At 39.5% G+C, this 20155-nt stretch overlaps 1 protein-coding gene and 3 long non-coding RNA genes across 7 annotated transcripts; 2 read left to right on the top strand and 2 right to left on the bottom strand.

Annotated features, from left to right (window-relative positions):
- Positions 1-78: 78 nt before the first annotated feature.
- LOC129773817 (uncharacterized) lies at positions 79-2246 on the bottom strand. Its single transcript, XM_055777469.1, has 2 exons — positions 410-2246; positions 79-345 (listed from the first exon to the last, which is right to left on the bottom strand). Exon 1 carries the CDS (start codon positions 2244-2246, stop codon positions 534-536), a length of 1713 nt encoding a protein of 570 aa, XP_055633444.1. The 3' UTR covers positions 79-345; positions 410-533.
- Positions 2247-3173: 927 nt separating this feature from the next.
- LOC129779446 (uncharacterized) lies at positions 3174-11116 on the top strand. Of its 3 annotated transcripts, none has more exons than XR_008743656.1 (3): positions 3174-3188; positions 10226-10661; positions 10728-11116. It is a non-coding gene; the product is annotated as an uncharacterized LOC129779446 (long non-coding RNA). The 3 variants fall into 3 exon arrangements; XR_008743655.1 differs by lacking the exon at positions 3174-3188 and adding an exon at positions 6162-6261; XR_008743657.1 differs by lacking the exon at positions 3174-3188 and adding an exon at positions 6343-6367.
- Positions 4726-5325, top strand: LOC129779447 (uncharacterized). The gene is made up of 3 exons (XR_008743658.1): positions 4726-4808; positions 4865-5104; positions 5158-5325. It is a non-coding gene; the product is annotated as an uncharacterized LOC129779447 (long non-coding RNA).
- Positions 11117-12556: 1440 nt separating the features above from the next.
- Positions 12557-15168, bottom strand: LOC129779445 (uncharacterized). Of its 2 annotated transcripts, XR_008743654.1 has the most exons (6): positions 15059-15168; positions 14890-14995; positions 14746-14831; positions 13528-14679; positions 13032-13468; positions 12557-12975 (listed from the first exon to the last, which is right to left on the bottom strand). It is a non-coding gene; the product is annotated as an uncharacterized LOC129779445 (long non-coding RNA). The 2 variants fall into 2 exon arrangements; XR_008743653.1 differs by having other exon boundaries at positions 14890-15128.
- Positions 15169-20155: the final 4987 nt, after the last annotated feature.

Below are 20155 nucleotides of genomic sequence, written 5' to 3'. Positions count from 1 at the left end.
TGAACGATCGTTGTTGGCTTTCGCCCCATTCGAATTTCACTCTGGAACAAGTTAATTCTCGAAGAGGAGAGGAGATGGTGGCCAGATTTGGGAGGAAACGTCCGATATACCTAACGAGGCCTAAAAAACTACGAACTTCTTCCGGACTGGAAGGCGCACGGAATTTCCGGATGGCCAAAATCTTATCCTGAGCGGGTTGTATGCCTTGTGATGAAAGAGTGTGTCCTAAGAAATCCAGCTTTTGGACGTTGAAAATACATTTGTTTTGATTGAGTAGTACCCCAAACTCCTTAAGAGTGGACAGTACCAACTCAAGCACCGCGTTATGTTCCGCTTCTGTCTTACCTAAATGTATGACTATTTAATTGAAATCTATGAATAAGTGAATAAATCTAAATTTCGACCTTACCGAAAATCAATATGTCGTCAATAAAGTTCACGGCGTTTTTGCTACACCGGCTCAAAACTTGCTCAAGTATCCTCTGAAATATCTCTGGAGCGATTACAATCCCGTACATAAGGCGCTTGTAGCGCTATAGGCCCATGTGGGTGATGAAGGTCGTTATATATCGACTGTCCTCGTCAAGTTCTACCTGATGGAATGCCTCTTTAATATCGAGGCGACTAAAGTACTTCGCACCAGCGAACCGTGGAAGAAAATCATCAATTGTGGGCATCAGATGCCTTTCTCGCAGAATAGCAACATTTGCCCGACGCATATCAACGCACAAGCGTATGTCACCATTATCTTTGATGACAGTAACTAAAGGTGATACCCATGGACAACCACCATCCACTGGTTCAATGATATCGTTCGCCAAGAGGGAGTTCAACTTGTCCTCGATTTTCGCCAACAAAGCTATTGGGGGTCGTCTTGGGTTTTGGCACACAGGTGGGAAGGTTTTATCAATCGGTATAGATACCTTAACCCCTTTGATTTTCGGGAACGAACGTTTTTCCTCAACCTTTACTGCATTCACACCACGAGTACTGGGCAAGCCAACGAAGAGAACACCTAGCTCGGTAGCAGTTGTCCTGCCTAAAAGACACTGATGACCTCCTCGAATTACGTAAAACGTAGCTACCTTTTCCGTTATCTTTCCCACATCTTCAATCGTAATAGAAGTATCGAATGAGCCTAGTACCGTCAGGGGTTTCGCATTCTCGCCATATGGAAGGAATACTTCATCGCACTCTTTCTTCTGGTTCCAAATTTCAACGCCGTTTGCTTTTAAGTACTTCCAAGATTGTTCATCAATGATATTCCTCTTGCACCCCGAATCGACCATTAGTTGCAGCAATATGCCTCCTACAGACATCCTAATTAGTTCGTCACCATCCGAAATATTGAATATGAAGCTTTTATCCTTCACATCTTCTTGTCGTTCAGTATTAGCTCTTATTTCACGAATCCGTTCCTGTCGTGGGTGTTTGTTACTGAATTTGGGCCCCTCGAATTCACGCTTCACTGAACCGGTTGTTCGACATTGATTTGCAAAGTGTCCGAAGCGCTTGCATTTATTGCATTCTTTATCTCTCGCTGGACACTTAGGATCGGACGCATAGTGGCCCACTTTGCCACAACGTATGCACTCCCTCGAAGTCGAAGGTCGAATCCTGTTGACAGAGCTGGTTGCCTCTTGACTCAATATAGCATTCTCAGAAAAACCACTAGCGGAGCAACTGATTGTTCGAGCCTGATGTTTGACCGATTCATATGAGCTCACTATTTTCGTGACTTCATCAATTTTTAGATTATCCTTTTGCAATAATTGCTCTTTTAAATCACTTGGAGCAAACAAAATAATTTTATCGATAACGCTGATGGATCTGCTCTCTTCAGAAGACTTCCCGAAGTCACATTTAGTTGATTGCTCTTGGCAACGGAGCGTAAACTTCACCAGGGTCTCTTCTGGATCCGGTTTCAATGTCCAGAACAGATTACGCTCAAACGTATCGTGTTGCTTGGGTGCAAAGTAGGTGTCAAGTTTTTCAATAGCTACCGCGTATGAATCGATTCCGTTCTTCGGGTCATCCTTCACGTCAGCTCCAGGAATGGACGCAAACACTTCTTGAAGATCCGGCCCGCCCTTTGCGAGGAAAATGTTTCGGATACGATCTTTATCGGTTTCACCAGTGGCCGCGACGACGAAATCGAAATTCCGCTTATATTTCATCCACTCGTCACGCACCGTATTCCTATGCAAGGATTTGAAACTAAATGGTTTAATTTCCCACTTGTCCATCGTGACAATTTGGAGATAGCTGAAAATGAAGCTTACTTTTGTTTCTCTCCTTTCCTAATATTATAATGAACCTTACCATCAATTTGTCGATTCTCCACTTTAAACTTCTTTTGTTCTCTATCGCTATGCGAGCCGTTATTTCTAAATAGCTTTCCGTTCCGTACGGAATCCACTTCGCCTTTTTGGCATTTATTCGCTGCTTCACAGCCGCTACACCCGGTAGCCTTCTCACGTTAATACTCGTGGCAATTTCCGCTGTTTCACTACAGCCGTTACCCTTTGGTAACCTACCGCTGTTTTGAACAGCCACTACCCGATCGGTAGTCTTCTATTTGACCGCTGAAAATCAGCCTCTACTCTTTGGTAGCATACAGTATTCGCTGCTTCCAGCAGCCACTACATTGGTGTAGTATAGCAATTCTGACGAAAAAAAAAAATGTAACATAACCTATATTTTCCTCGTTTTCTAATGAACATCTATTTCTTCTTGAAAAACACTGTTTTGATGAAAAATCAGATTCTTACCTCTTCTCAACGTTTTCCAGTTTTCCTCAGTCGCCAATGTGATATTTTAAATAACTCAATAAGTTAAATAACAGCCAATTATTTTACCAGTACAAAACACGCTTTTTATTTTTTCCAAATCCCTATCTCGAATAATCTCACTCTGACAGTTCTCCCCAGACCCGTATTCACCTCTCTCACTCTCACCTAATCAGTGCCAGGATTGTATCCAGGTACCACAGCGCACATTCAAAAATCCTCTTCAGACACGAAAACTCAACGACAAGGAGGTATTTATCAACTTGCTCAGCTGAATTACCACCCGGATGAACCCGAATGCACTGATTCCGTTGTATAGTAGAATGAAAATAGGCGAGGTAAGCGAACGTAATCGCATGATATTTTAATGTTCGCATTTTTATCCGGATCATACAACTGGTGAGTAGGGAATTCATTTCTGCTTTTCACTTACTAATCATTTTATTTTGTTTCAGCTATGAATACATCCGACTCAATCAATCGGTGAATGAGAAAGATGATTTCCCTCATCACCACATTGCTTATTTCCACTTCTGTCACACCAACCAACAGCATCAGCTTTCCCGCAGCAGTATCCTTTAAGTCCAGGGTGCTATTCCGGGGAACAGCATCAACAGCAACAGCAGCAGGACCTGGCCATCGATAGTATTTCGAGCAATTCTCCCCATCGGAGATCCCGTGCTTCACGCACATTGAAGAATCCTCCTCAGCCACATATCTGTGTTATCAAGGGCAAGGAGGTATTCATCAATGTACTCAGTCGGATTTGAATCGTCAATCCAGACAACCCGGATGCACCGATTCCATTATATACCTTATTTTTATTATACATGGATTTTTATTATTTTTTTTCAATAAAATGATTAAAATCGATCAATGTATTTCCTTTTCATTTTCAATAACAAACCAATACAAACAAGCAGCAAGCAGTGCTGGAAGCAGCGCTGCAAGCAGGTCGACGCCTTGCACATGTTGGCGAAAAAGTGGCGTCAAGTTGTTCGATGAATGCATATGAAAGGTCGATAACTCGATTGCAAGGTGGCAGCATTTGAGGTCGATTGTTGACATTTCATCGACCCGATCTTGGCAGGCAAAACGGAATGTGGGCACAATCCAGTCGACGAACAAATTATCGACCTAACATAGAACGATCAACTTCGTTGATCGAAAATACGGAATGATTTACAAAACAAATCGGCATCACTGTTTTTTTTCTCCGCCAAACTAGAGGTGTGCAAATCAGCTCATCATGATGAACAGCTCTGATCATATCAGCTCATCTAAATGAGCTGTTCTTTATGAACAGCTCTTCAGCTCAGTTGTCAGTGCCGACTTTCAATTTGGGTCCCAAACTCGATAGCCACGAAGCCAGTTTGAAAATGTTAAAATTCAATTGAAATTTTTCACACCATATTATTAATTTCTTGAAACACGTATTCCAGACTATTATTTACAACAGACTCGGCGAGTACAACATTTCCGACATTTTTACTGAGGCTTTACATTACAATAGAAAGTTTTCTTCAAAAAAAAAGATCTTATGAGATTTTTGCACCGCCTGCAAACAAAGTGTTTTTCATTGAAATAGAATACTCATTTGATACACAGAAGTTAATTTTCATTAATAATTTGAATTTTAAAAACGTGTTCATTCTGCCTGAGAGCCAATTATTATTTTTGGCGCCCCCTAAACTGGTAAACAAAGCTCAATGCCGTCAACGCGAATATAACAGTTGAAAAGACGAGGGACAAATGAAACTAAACTGATGTCTTAACACGAAGAGCGAGAGACGGTCAGTTCATTTGAATCTTACAGCTCACACACTCTCTTCAATTCTACAGCTCTTTTCTCTCCTTCATCATCATCAAAGTGAGCTGAAGAGCTGTTTGATTTTTTTTACGAGCTGTTCCGCGTCAACTCACTTCAAAGAGTCGATTTTTCGGAACAGCTCATGAGCGGATGGCACATCTCTACGCCAAACTATCATCTCATAACAAAACAATCGAATCATACAACTGGTGAGTTGGGATTCTATTTCTATTTTTCATTTACTAATTATTTTATTTTGTTGCAGCTATAAACACAAGGCTATTTTGATTCCTTTGAGCGAGATTATTTCCGCCATCACCACAGTGTGGATTGCCACTGTGATAGCAGCCAACAGCATCAACAATTTCCGCAGCAGTAGCATCCAAGCCCTGGTGACCGTGCCGAAGAACAGCAACAACAGGACCTGACTATCGATGGTGTTTCGAAAAACTTTATGAGGATGAGAGGATGAGATCCAAGACTGTTAATCGTTATCAGCAATTATGTAAGTTCCATTTTTTTTATGAGAATAATGCCGTAATGAATTTGTCTTTTCAGACCCTGGAGACATCGACACCAATACTAAAACGAAGAAAAAACGCGACGAGTATCCTCCAGTGCAGGATTCTAATGCTGGTGACCCCCAAGCCATTGAAGAATGGGATCGCCGGGAGGAACGGGAATATGAAAAGCTATTGGAGTCTTGCCCTCGCTCAGATTTTGAGATTTGCCGTAAGCAAACCATCTCCACCTAAAATATATATACATATTTGCAAATGAGTTGCAAAACTAAATAGCTGAGCAGAATGGCTTATTTTTATCTGTAATAAAATGATGAAAAATAATTACCAATACAAACCAATACAAACAAGAGGCGAGCAGTGCTGAAAGCAGCTCTGCAAGCAGGTCGACGCCTTGCACATGTTGGCGAAAAAGTGGCGTCAAGTTGTTCGATGAATGCATATGAAAGGTCGATAACTCGATTGCAAGGTGGCAGCATTTGAGGTCGATTGTTGACATTTCATCGACCCGATCTTGGCAGGCAAAACGGAATGTGGGTACCCACAATCCAATCGACGAAAAAAATATCGACCTAACACCGACCGTAACGCTGTTACCTATTCACGATGACGAGGATTAGGTATCGACATCTGGATACGGCATTAGTTTGTATGAGGCAAACTATTCTCTATCATATTAGTCGGCCCGAATCAGTTTATATTTGCTAAAATTTGTATGAAATTTTTTTCTTGGCATAATTTTTTCTACTTAAAGTACGTTGTCATGACCCTAATTTGAATTATTTTCTATAGACGTTCAGATATTCTCAAAAAAAACTTGTCATTATAATATAAAATTATCTCAAAACATATTTTTTTATGACGTTTTTTCACCACTTGCAGGCAATGGTGATTTTCACTTACATAGAGTACTAATTTGATTAAGAAAAAATCATGTTCATTCATAATTTTCATTTTAAAAGTGTATTCATTCCTTCTGCAAATCCATACTGTCATGCCTATTCCCCAATATCGCCAACGCGGATAGATCGTTAGTCGAAAATACTGAATAATTAAACAAACCAAATGGCATCACTGTTGGTTCTTTTTTCCATTCCGCTAAACTGTCATCTCAAACAAAAACAAATGGATCATACAACTGGTGAGTATGAAATATATTTCGGCTTTTTAATTATTAACTAGCGGCCCGTCCCATGTTTTCCCAAGTTTCCCGCATACTCATTGAAACAAATGAGCCCTGGTGTTTGGTTTGTTCAAATTGATTATTCAATCTTTCCACTTAAACGCGCTGGAAAAGGGAGTTGTATGTATGTAGTGTGTATGCATGTCTTCTATCTCTCTGTCTCTCTGTCTCTATTTTCTCTCAGAAAATTTTAAAATTACCTTTTAGCCTCGAGGAAACCTGTTGACTGACTGGCTAGAGCGAGAATAGAATTTAAATTTTCTTCTTACTATTATAGAGGTTTGAAACACCAAAGTTCATTTTCCTCTTACCTTGAAAAGTCCAATGAGGATAGCAAAACTAACTCTCTCGTAACCTTTGAAAGAACGATTTTTAAAGTTATTTAATGGCATATTCATTCTACAGTTTTGTATTTTTATTATTATTTGTAGGACAACCTATTTAAGTAGCATTGTGAGAAACATATCAGCCATTTCTCCATCAAGGGGGGACCCCGATCTGGAAAATCGAAAAAATCGAATTTTTGTTTTTTGCATTTTTGAGTACTTATGCCCTAGGAAATGTTATCCCAAAAGTATTTTTCGTAAAAATGGATTATCTGAAGCGTTACATAACCGTTTTTCATATTCCTTTATTCCATTTTTTTGAGCTTCTAAACAACGATTTTTCATGTAAAATAACTTATTTTTAAAAAAGACCGCCATCTTGGCATTTTTTTCGAATTTTCAAAAACTATGCAACGCCTCAGGTACTGCCTTAAAGCTTCAAAATATTCATTGGAATTTGTTCTACGACACCCCGTTGCTTCTGTACTACGGATCCAGCTGTCAACAGTGTTATAATTATTATTCGTGCATTAAAAAAAATGGAAAATACAACTTCATATAAACCTTAAACAATAACCAAAATACCCGAACACAGAAGTGTATATAATATTGCCATGCCTGGAAAGCATCTAATTATTTGTTAATTTGTGTTGTGTTATTTGTAGTACCGTAAACCGGGGGCAAATTGATCACGATTTTCAGAAAAATGTAAATATTTCCGAATTTTTTTGTTAGATTTAAACCTAATTATTTTTTAAATCATTACTGGTGCTAAGGCCACAAAACGTTATGGAATTTGTTGAAAAAAATCCTTGAGCGTTAATTTGGAAAATTTTTAGCAGAAAATTTCAAAATTTTACTTCGGGGTGAAATTGATAAATCTATGTTTTTCAGGATTTTCTAGTGTCATACGCACAAAAATGTATACAAAATCTATCATTTCTTCACCTACGGTCATTTGAATGAGATTTGAACACTGATCTGTAGGTCATCCGGAGACCATTCCGGTTATCCTAATGTGAAATCCTTGAAATTGTCACCAATAAGCTAGTTTTGCCAAACCAAGATGTTCGATATGTCGCATGATGGGATTCGGTTCTGGTCATGCGTCGTGCTGTTTTTGTAAAATAGTATGTTTTTTACTTGTTTGAATAGTAATTACAAGTATTTGAATGCTTATTCAACTCATCAAGTATCGGCTAGAAGTGGATTAATATGTTTAGCGTCTATAAATATTGTTTTGATTTGTTGAAAATATGTTTCTTTACCATAGTTGAAAATGAAAACGAAAATGCTATTTAGAAAAATATTGTTTTTTATGCAATTTAATAAGGGATTCGTTGAGAGCCATTGGCAAAAAGAACCATCAGATGATGCTTGAACATGTCAGATCAAAAAATTTTAAAATTAAATTAAACTAAATTGATCTGAAAATTTATGTTTGTTTTCATCAATACGTTTGATCAATTTGCCCCCGGATGACGGTACCGTGTTCTTTGTAGCACCGGGGTGAGATTGGATCAAATCGAAAGAAATTGCAGTTAGTGATACCTAGACAAGTATTGCAAATATTTTTGAAAGCTGTGAACCGTTTAGGAGGAGATATATTTTCACTACTTCCAGTGCATAATACTTTACTGTAATACAAATAGTTATTGTTTAGTAATTTATCAAAATTTGATGTATTTACACATCAAGCTTAGACCCATTCTCATCCCCATCGACGGTACTTTAGCGAATTAATCTAATCCGGCGAACAAAACAGTAGAAAATTAGTAACTTCGATATACCAGGTGAGAGACGAACCAACCTACGGCTTAAAGTCTCTATAATAAAGAGCAAAAAAATGTACCAGGTGTTATTTGTATACTTCTATGCGAGCCCTAGTTAATGAATTAAAGTTTCACATACTATAGTGGAACCAATGTGATAGAAGACACGATAAGTCACCAAATAAAACTTAATTATTGTATACTGATCAGTGTCAAATTCACGCCCAAATCCTTCAACGTTGGGACACCATTTTTGACATCATCGGTCACATAATCGCGCTCGACGGGTTTGGTGTGCAAGTCTCCCAACGGGAACGAGATGCAAACGAATTCTGTAAATCTCACCTTCATCATGAAAGTAGGATCGTCCCGTAAACGCCAATAGCTCTACCAGCTTTCATTCTTGCACATCACCTGGTGGAACCAATCGATCATTTCCGACAACTTGTACCGGCGTAGACCAACAGTCTGATAGATTTGGTCTGGCTGTCCGGGCAACATTCGAACAGTATTGCTGTTTGTCGGTGCGCTTGGACCACAATGGCATGTCGCGGAGCGATCTACCTGGTACATACCTAATGGGCGGAATATGACCGCCTCGAGGAACTCACAAACCGCAAGTTCACATATTTACTCTTGTGAGTACCTCCGAGGAGAAAATTTTTGTCGATTAGATTTATGACATAAGTTGAATTTTGTCACTGTTCACTTTAATCGATTTACGTGTTGGCTACTCATGCATTTGCAGATTTTCAGCTGATTTTCTTCAACATTTCATTGATATGCAACAAAGCAATCTGTTCACTGCTAATTCTCTTTCTCTTTGTGTGTTAACAAAACAAGCTCTCTGTTTATTTACACCGCGCTTTTGGACACGTATTTTTTAAGCGCTTTTATTTATAGTGAGAAAACGAACACATGCACACACGCAGACGCGCACTTCATGAAAGTAGGATCGTCCCGTAAACGCCAATAGCTCTACCAGCTTTCATTCTTGCACATCACCTGGTGGAACCAATCGATCATTTCCGACAACTTGTACCGGCGTAGACCAACAGTCTGATAGATTTGGTCTGGCTGTCCGGGCAACATTCGAACAGTATTGCTGTTTGTCGGTGCGCTTGGACCACAATGGCATGTCGCGGAGCGATCTACCTGGTACATACCTAATGGGCGGAATATGACCGCCTCGAGGAACTCACAAACCGCAAGTTCACATATTTACTCTTGTGAGTACCTCCGAGGAGAAAATTTTTGTCGATTAGATTTATGACATAAGTTGAATTTTGTCACTGTTCACTTTAATCGATTTACGTGTTGGCTACTCATGCATTTGCAGATTTTCAGCTGATTTTCTTCAACATTTCATTGATATGCAACAAAGCAATCTGTTCACTGCTAATTCTCTTTCTCTTTGTGTGTTAACAAAACAAGCTCTCTGTTTATTTACACCGCGCTTTTGGACACGAATTTTTTAAGCGCTTTTATTTATAGTGAGAAAACGAACACATGCACACACGCAGACGCGCACACTTCGCGCAGTGATAAAATGAACAAACTGTTGTGTGCTGTATGCTGGGGGGACTTGGACGCTTTCTGGGACTTGGTGTTATTGCCGACGGGGCAGTGTTATACACACTGCGTACTGCGGGTGCTGGCTCGTTCTCACACAAAAAACACATCGCAGCTGCTCACTCTCTCACTCTGTTTGTGTTTACGTCAAGAATACGACCATTTACGACCGTTTACGACTGTTCACGACGACCGCGCTTTATTTTTTAGCGATTTTATTTATAGTAAGATTATTTTATCTTGTCTTATCAGCTATGAATACATTCGACTCGTTTGCTTCCATCAATCGGTAAGTGAGAAAGAAGATTTCTCCCATCACCACAGTGCGGATTTCCACTTCTATCACAGCAGCCAACAACATCCGTTTTCCTGCAGCAATAACCTCCAACCCCTGTTGGCAATGCCGGGGGACAGCATTAACAGTAGCAGCAGCAGAATTTGACCATGGTATGGTATTGCGAAGAACTTTCCCCATTAGAGGTTCCGTGCTTCGCGCACATTCAAAAATCCTCTTCAGACACGAAAACTCAACGACGAGGAGGTATTTATCAACTTGCTCAGCTGAATTACCACCGGAGGAACCCGAATGCACTGATTCCGTTGTATAGTAGAATGAAAATAGGCGAGGTAAGCGAACGTAATCGCATGATATTTTAATGTTCGCATTTTTATCCGGATCATACAACTGGTGAGTAGGGAATTCATTTCTGCTTTTCACTTACTAATCATTTTATTTTGTTTTGTTTTATTTCAGATACATCCGACTCAATCAATCGGCGAGTGAGAAAGATGATTTCCCTCATCACCACATTGCTTATTTCCACTTCTGTCACGCCAGCCAACAGCATCAGCTTTCCCGCAGCAGTATCCTTTAAGTCCAGGGTACTATTCCGGGGAACAGCATCAACAGTAACAGCAGCAGGACCTGGCCATCGATAGTATTTCGAGCAATTTTCCCCATCGGAGATCCCGTGCTTCACGCACATTGAAGAATCCTCCTCAGCCACATATCTGTGTCATCAAGGGCAAGGAGGTATTCATCAATGTACTCAGTCGGATTTGAATCGTCAATCCAGACAACCCGGATGCACCGATTCCATTATATACCTTATTTTTATTATACATGGATTTTTATTATTTTTTTTTCAATAAAATAATTAAAATCGATCAATGTATTTCCTTTTCATTTTCAATAACACACCAATACAAACAAGCAGCAAGCAGTGCTGAAAGCAGCGCTGCAAGCAGGTCGACGCCTTGCACATGTTGGCGAAAAAGTGGTGTCAAGTTGTTCGATGAATGCATATGAAAGGTCTATAACTCGATTGCAAGGTGGCAGCATTTGAGGTCGATTGTTGACATTTCATCGACCCGATCTTGGCAGGCAAAACGGAATGTGGGCATGTACAGCGGTAAAACAGGTCGGTACAGGTACAGCGATTGTACCGAGTTGCTTGCATGGTTTCAGCGCTGTACATGGTGACAGACATACAATTTTCGAAGTACAACGCAAGTACAGCTGTATGTCTGTCATAAGTATAACGCAAAACGTAAACGATCGGTGAGACATCTGGATTCTGTTTTTGAACTAAGAAAATGATGATAAGGTAACCTAAAATTGAAAAACAAATCACGCATGTTTTACTTCCGGGCTTTCCAAGGTAGTTCTCACATGCAGGAATCGTGCATTTTTCTACTTGTGTTTGATTGTGCTCTCGAATTTCCTACTTTAATTCAACCATTGTCAACATTTTTATAGTTTTCACTACTGAAAGAGGTAAATAAATAACATGTTATATATAAAATTGCGCAGAATTAAATTTCTTACAAACTCATCGCAATCAAATAATCTTTTAGGATTATAACATTGTAATTTATGGAAAGATCTACAAACCTTCCATAAGCTCACATGGCAAAAACCATCATCACTTTCACCGCAGCGCCACGTAGGTGTAGATTTGTACGTTAGATCGCCAATTGCACTGCTGATATTCCCTGCAAAAGTAATATTGAAATATGTTATGAGATACAATTTGAATGAAATAAAGTGATCAGGTATACCTGTAAGGTTGGATATTTTCTAGCGTTCGCATCTTTTCATCGGACTTCACACTTTCAAGAGTCAAATAACATTCTGGAGAAATATCGGCCCTGCGAATGAATGAATAGGTTAGTTGATTTTGGACTCTTCCGAATGCGATCATATTACTTATTCTTATTCGACAGCTTCTTTCGCTCGAGCTGATCCTGCAGCGCGATGCCTTTCTTGAACTTTTCCTCAAGCGAACCTATTATGCCACCTATATTTCAGTTCATTGGCAAGATTGATTATTCGTATTGGCGTAGTTTCCCACATTCCGTTTTGCCTGCCAAGATCGGGTCGATGAAATGTCAACAATCGACCTCAAATGCTGCCACCTTGCAATCGAGTTATCGACCTTTCATATGCATTCATCGAACAACTTGACGCCACTTTTTCGACAACATGTGCAAGGCGTCGACCTGCTTGCAGCGCTGCTTCCAGCACTGCTTGCTGCTTGTTTGTATTGGTTTGTTATTGAAAATGAAAAGGAAATACATTGATCGATTTTAATCATTTTATTGAAAACATAATAATAAAAAACCATGTATAATAAACATAAGGTATATAATGGAATCGGTGCATCCGGGTTGTCTGGATTGACGATTCAAATCCGACTGAGTACATTGATGAATACCTCCTTGCCCTTGATGACACAGATATGTGGCTGAGGAGGATTCTTCAATGTGCGTGAAGCACGGGATCTCCGATGGGGAAAATTGCTCGAAATACTGTCGATGGCCAGGTCCTGCTGCTGTTGCTGTTGATGCTGTTCCCCGGAATAGCACCCTGGACTTAAAGGATACTGCTGCGGGAAAGCTGATGCTGTTGGCTGGTGTGACAGAAGTGGAAATAAGCAATGTGGTGATGAGGGAAATCATCTTTCTCACTCGCCGATTGATTGAGTCGGATGTATTCATAGCTGAAACAAAATAAAATGATTAGTAAGTGAAAAGCAGAAATGAATTCCCTACTCACCAGTTGTATGATCCGGATAAAAATGCGAACATTAAAATATCATGCGATTACGTTCGCTAACCTCGCCTATTTTCATTCTACTATACTACGGAATCAGTGCATTCGGGTTCCTCCGGGGTGGTAATTCAGCTGAGCAAGTTGATAAATACCTCCTTGTCGTTGAGTTTTCGTGTCTGAAGAGGATTTTTGAATGTGCGCGAAGCACGGAACCTCTAATGGGGAAAGTTCTTCGCAAACCATACCATGGTCAAATTCTGCTGCTGCTGCTGTTGATGCTGTCCCCCGGCATTGCCAACAGGGGTTGGAGGTTACTGCTGCAGGAAAACGGATGTTGTTGGCTGCTGTGATAGAAGTGGAAATCCGCACTGTGGTGATGGGAGAAATCATCTTTCTCACTTACCGATTGATGGAATCAAACGAGTCGAATGTATTCATAGCTGATAAGACAAGATATAATAATTAATAATTAAAAAGCCGAAATATATTTCATACTCACCAGTTGTATGATCCATTTGTTTTTGTTTGAGATGACAGTTTAGCGGAGTGAAAAAAAGAACCACCAGTGATGCCATTTGGTTTGTTTAATTATTCAGTATTTTCGACTAACGAACTATCCGCGTTGACGATATTGGGGAATAGGCATGACAGTATGGATTTGCAGAACGAATGAATACACTTTTAAAATGAAAATTATGAATGAACATGATTTTTCCTTAATCAAATTAGTACTCTATGTAAGTGAAAATCACCATTGCCTGCAAGTGGTGAAAAAACGTCATAAAAAATATGTTTTGAGATAATTTTATATTATAATGACAAGTTTTTTTGAGAATAGCTGAACGTCTATAGAAAATAATTCAAATTAGGGTCATGACAACGTACTTTAAGTAGGAAAAATTATGCCAAGAAAAAAATTTCATACCAATTTTGGCAATTATAAACTGATTTGGGCCGACTAATATGATAGAGAATAGTTTGCCTCATACAAACTAATGCCGTATCCAGATGTCGATACCTCATCGTCGTCATCGTGAATAGGTAACAGCGTTACGGTCGTTGTTAGGTCGATGTTTTTTTCGTCGATTGGATTGTGGGTTGGCACGTTGCGGGGGATTTCTTGATGGAGACCTTGCGGAAAGTTTTTTGGATTTAAGTCGGGGAAAAATGTACAAAGCTGCATTGGGATTGCAGATCGACGTGATTGGAACTAAGAAGAAAGTGGCCGTGATATAACCCACATATTTGTAGATTGTAGACTAAAATATAGAAAACCTAACACAAATACATTAGGATGTCCAGTGTTGATCATTATTATGGAATCGGTGCTATCAGTTGTTCTCTGACACAAATGCTGGCAAAACGACAAGTTACATCTTTTTCCTAAAAAATTATTAAGAAAACAACTCATTAAATAATCTATTCAGCTGGACGAACAATAGATCGAGTTAAGCTCATGAATTTCAGCACTTCAGAAACTCCAGTTTACTACAAAATTCGTACATCTTATTAGTTCGATTCGAATAAAACTATTTAAGAGTTTTACCGATACTTTATTACTTTTGGAATAGGGCTACGTGTTTCGATTTGCTGCTCTTTGGATTGGTAGATATCAACCTGATTGCGCTGACGCAGTGATTCTTTGTAATCCCTGTAAGAGAAGTATTGAAAGATGTTATGAGATACAATTTGAGTGAAATATAGTGATCAGATATACCTGTAAATGTGGATATTTCCTAGCGTTCGCATCTTTGCATCGGACCTGGCACTATCAAGTGTCAAATCACCTTCTGGATGTCGACACTGCGAATGAATAAATAGGTTAATTGACTTTGAGCTTCTCCGAATGCAATCGTATTACGTATTCTTATTAGACAGCTTCTTTCGCTCGAGCTGATCCTGCAGTGCGATGTCTCATTCTCAAGCGAACCTGCCACTACCATCGTGGCTTCCACCAATGAGCAGACCTGAAAGACCATTTGCGCCTGCAGATGACAACAGACGAACCACATTAGAATGATCAGCTGTACCTGTTCCTGCTGTTGGTGCAACTGAAGCTGGCGGTGGTTTCCTATTGAAGCCTGTGTGCATTGGAATGGGCGTTCTCTCGTAACATGTAAAAATTCATTCGTACACTGAGAGAAATAATTAGTAAATATAACGAATTTTTTGGTAAATACTACCAATCTATAGTCATTTTCGACCGTACTAATAAACACATATGTCAAGCAGAACCATGATTCGGAAGCCCAATATCGGCTACATTTTCTCGCCGAAAATGCACGTATCAGAATTATATCCTTATTATACCTCCGTATTGCCTTATGGGAACAATGAAAATGGTTAATACGCGCTTTTCTCACCAATTTTCAGATATGACAATATCCAAGCTTACTAATGTTATCGAGTAAAATATACTAATCTCTGGTAGGGATGCGGGTTTGTTGACAATATGTACAAAAAATTTGTACATTCTACTAATTTTGCATTACCAAATGTATTTAGTAGTTTTCGACCGAGGATTTTTCTAAGGGTAGAATTCGATGCTTTCTAAGAACTACTAGCGCTCATAGGACCACCACGTTTCTCTTGATACAATTTTTGCGTGACGGAGGGTAGTTACTCCTGCAGAGTCGGCTTTGCAGAGAAATATGTACCATTAGGATATTTGTCACCGGCTGGGAACAGTTGATTGAACGGATTATAATTGTTAGCAGTTTGGCTAAGAACCGAAAGACTTCGCTGCATATTTGGACAAATTGATTGTACGAATTGCTGCACAGTTGCATTTGGTTCGCCAATGGCAGCGGCAGATTCTGCAGTCTTTTTTACGGAGAAAATCGTTCTGCATTATGGATTGGGTATGGAACTGAAGCTCACGTTGGGATGGATAGTGCGGCTGTTGGGTTGATTGTTGCTGTTGTTGCATCTGTGGTGGATCAGTTGCATTCTCAACGTTGTTTTTCATTGTTTCTGTTGGTTTTTGCTGAGAATTCGCATTAGAATTTGTTGCTGAGCAATTTATTTTGATTTTGTTCTAGCATGTCAACTAATCGATTGGTGAGGCGTTGATTGAGATATCTCCATTAAAATCACCAAAGTTCGATTGTGTCCAGGCGAGAGGTAGGTCCTGCTAGTCCTGTTGTTCATCTAAACTTATGTAGTTTTTCACGGTAACATGTTGGTTCCGGTTGCTGAACTCGTAATTGCGACGGAGCCTTGCTACGAAATTTGACACAATAGGGTAATCTGCTGCTACCGGATGGCGGTTGCAGAGCAGGGATTTTCTCAATGCCAACAGCTGACTAGTCGTATAGCTTATAGCGGACACACGGGTTGCATGTCCGATAGTATGAATCAATTTTGCAAAATTGGGAATCTGCAATTTAGAATAGCTGGATCTTGTTCGTCTAGCGGAAGATTATCTGCGTTCAACAATTTCGAACAATAATATTATTCAGAGTGCAAATCGTCCGGACATGTTTTGAGAAATCTCACCTGCTTTATATCTCGTTTTTATTCAGCCGGGTGCTATGATTGATGCTAGGATCGTTAGCAAAATCTCAAGCAGAACTGTCAGTGGGATACCCAATTCATAAGAAAACAAAGGGAAAATGTCAGTGGGATACCCGATATGTTGGCTCCTGTCAGTTCAATGGGGGTTCTCTAAAGACGTCACCCGGCTGGGGATACCCGATATGTTGGCTCCTGTCAGTTCAATGGGGGTTCTCTAAAGACGTCACCCGGCTGGGGATACCCGATATGTTGGCTCCTGTCAGTTCAATGGGAGTTCTCTAAAGACGTCACCCGGTTGTTTTTATTAAGCTGCACAAGTTAAAACCAAGATAAGTGAAGTGGAAGGTAAAACGTAATGTCAGAATTGCCGTTCGGACGTATCCCGTAAGTTTGAACTTATTTACATAGATGGTATCCAATCAACACTAAACATTGACTACAGTTTCGCCGGCACGGTTGATTGCCGTTATGAACCAGCACAAAAAACAAAGCTGCAAATTATACGCCAGTGGCTTTACCACGATCAAAGCATTCCTTGAATCACATTAGCCGAACCAGCTGGTGGAAGCATATGCATAAAGGTTACTAGGTTACAATTTTCAACGACAACTGTTTATTTATTATACTGCTTCAAATACCTTCGACGAAATCAAATGTAACCATATCAACGTAAGTAATAACATAAACAAATCCAAACTTTTCGTCTTGCCATTCCTCATACGTCTTTTCTAAATAGTGTAAATTACGAGCCACCTGTTAACTCCACCATCTTGGTTAAAACTACGTTCAGATAACTCAGTATCATAAATTGAACACGTTCGATACGTAAACACCTCCTGACTGTCAACGATGTCGATAATGTAGTACACCAATAACTTGATCTAGTACGACTGTAAATTGAAAATACGACGAATGGCTCGTACGAAAACTAGAATGGGATTTGTGTACGTATCCTATTCGTTCGAAAACTAGAATAAGGGTGATAATAAGGGTGAATATTTTGTGTGCGTCCGCTGTCATTGACGCATTGTCGTCATGTCGCTGTGAAAATATGTTTAAATGAAAATGACTACTGCAACTGAAGACGTCATATGGTGCTAGGGCAATTGCCCTAGCCGCTGCATTTAGGATAATTGAAGAGGATCAGAAAAACGAAAAGGGGTCCATAACCGCAGCATGTGAATGAACGAGTGGATCAAAAAGTGCGAAACCCGAGAGCTACGAAATGAGTATGCACAGATATTATAGAACTTCTTTCGTATGGAGTTTCAAGATTTCGATTATTCTCTTTGGTTACACCGTTAATTGAAAAAGAGAATACACAAAGCGATGTGCATTGACATTAAGATATATCAGCATATCTCACAGAAAGCCGATCTCCGATAGATGCACGTTCATTCCAAAATCCATGTTTTCCTCCAGATAGCGGTGGACGTCGTGGAAGGTCGCAAGCTGCACCTTGCGGTCAGGTTTAGCACGATACTTGTGGGCATCGGTGGACAACTTTTTTGTGGCTTAGATCAAATTGGAAAGTTCCTCGCGAAGGAAGCCTTTTTCGTGAGAGCTGCTACTATTTAGGATGAGTGCGTTGGTTTTCCCGGCAGTCATTCTTACGTCAAGTTGGGAACTCTGTAGCATTCCCCCGAGGGAACTAGTGTGAGCAGTAGGACCCAAGAGAGCGTAACTGTGAATGGCAGCGGCATCGGCATTGGTACCGCTCGAACGTCTTTTTTGGAATAGCTACTGGATAAGATTCCCTCGAAGCTCTTCACTAGGTGCAGCAAGTCTCCAATATCATCCGAACCATGGAAATTGAGCAAACCCAATACCATACAACACTTGGTCCGCGCATCCTGCTAGGCGGCGGTATCGTGTGCGACCGTTAACAGAACCGGCTTCAGCACCTTGATCAGCTCGTTAATATCGTTGACTTCCTCGAGCTGAATCACCAACATGATGCTTGCAGCTCACGCTTGTTTGGTTCCCTTGCCCTTCTTAATGGACTTCTCGATCGCATCCACTAACGAGAAGTTAATCTTAAATAAGAAAATAAACTTATAGAGAAAATTACGAACTTACCTTCCTGCCATATTGCGAAATGTAGAACTAATCTTTACTATCGGGCATGAATGTCAGATATACAGAATAATATGTGCTGAACCAATTTTTAATAGTTCTTAGGCCTAACATTCATTGATTAACTTGAATGGGGTATATGGAATTAGAGGAATAAGAGTCTCAGCTGAGTAATTTATATAGAAAATACACGAAACACAGATTATCACAGATTTTTCTACAATAAGTTAGAATAAAAAGATCCTGCATCGCTTTTGGCACTTTTATTTGCCACTTGCCACTTTGTTTGCCATTCTTCAATTATCAACAATGGCGAACAATGCCAAACATCAAAAATACAAAAAAATTGATTGAAATATTTAACGTACGTCAGTACGTGGTCTAAAAAAATTTAAGCAAAGAAGCACTAAATATTTGCTCGTCGTGTTTTATGTCGAGAATATTTGATCAGAACACGTTGATCAAATTTTATCTGTCAAAAATAGTCAAATATTTGGCTTCGGTCAAACAGTGTATAAGCACTCTCAAGGTGGCCTTACACTGTTTGCCCGGAGGTCAAATATTTGATATTTTTTGACAGATAAGGTTTGATTTGATATTTGTATAAACACTATTTTGTTTGCCACTCTTCAATTTTCAACAGTGGTAAACAATTTCAAACACCGAACATGGGAAAAATCCGCTGGAATATTCAAGGTAACCTAACCATGTACCGACAGGTTCGAAGAACAAACTGAAAAAATATTTTAGACATCGAATAATTGAATATTTGCTTGTCGTGTTTTGTGTAGAATATATTTGATCAGTACACGTTGACCAAATTTTATCTGTCAAAAAGTGTCAAATATTTGGCTTCGGTCAAACAGTGTATGAGCACCCTCAGAATAGCTTTTTCTTTGACGACGTATCATATCCGACTAATGAATATACGGGTACGACCACAAATGAGAATAAGGGTGTATTTCTCTCAGTCGCATTAAATGTAAATTACTGTACTGGTCCCCGTACTCAATGTTTACTAAAATGTCCTATTAAAGATGATAATGTCTAATTAAACGTATCGCATTACAGGTCTGTCCAATTAGCTAAATGTCGCATTAAATGTAAATTACTTTATAAGTTTTACCCTTAGAAAAATCCTCGGTCGAAAACTACTAAATACATTTGGTAATACAAAATTAGTAGAATGTACAAATTTTTTGTACATATTGTCAACAAACCCGCATCCCTACCAGAGATTAGTATATTTTACTCGATAACATTAGTAAGCTTGGATATTGTCATATCTGAAAACTGGTGAGAAAAGCGCATATTAACCATTTTCATTGTTCCCATAAGGCAATACGGAGGTATAATAAGGATATAATTCTGATACGTGCATTTTCGGCGAGAAAATGTAGCCGATATTGGGCTTCCGAATCATGGTTCTGCTTGACATATGTGTTTATTAGTACGGTCGAAAATGACTATAGATTGGTAGTATTTACCAAAAAATTCGTTATATTTACTAATTATTTCTCTCAGTGTAGAAATCC

This window comes from Toxorhynchites rutilus, chromosome 3 (genome assembly GCF_029784135.1).
Source record: "Toxorhynchites rutilus septentrionalis strain SRP chromosome 3, ASM2978413v1, whole genome shotgun sequence".
In the NCBI taxonomy this organism is placed as follows: Eukaryota; Metazoa; Arthropoda; class Insecta; order Diptera; family Culicidae; genus Toxorhynchites; species Toxorhynchites rutilus.
Note: the sequence above shows the minus strand (reverse complement) of the source record. Positions and strands in the feature narration are given on the sequence as shown.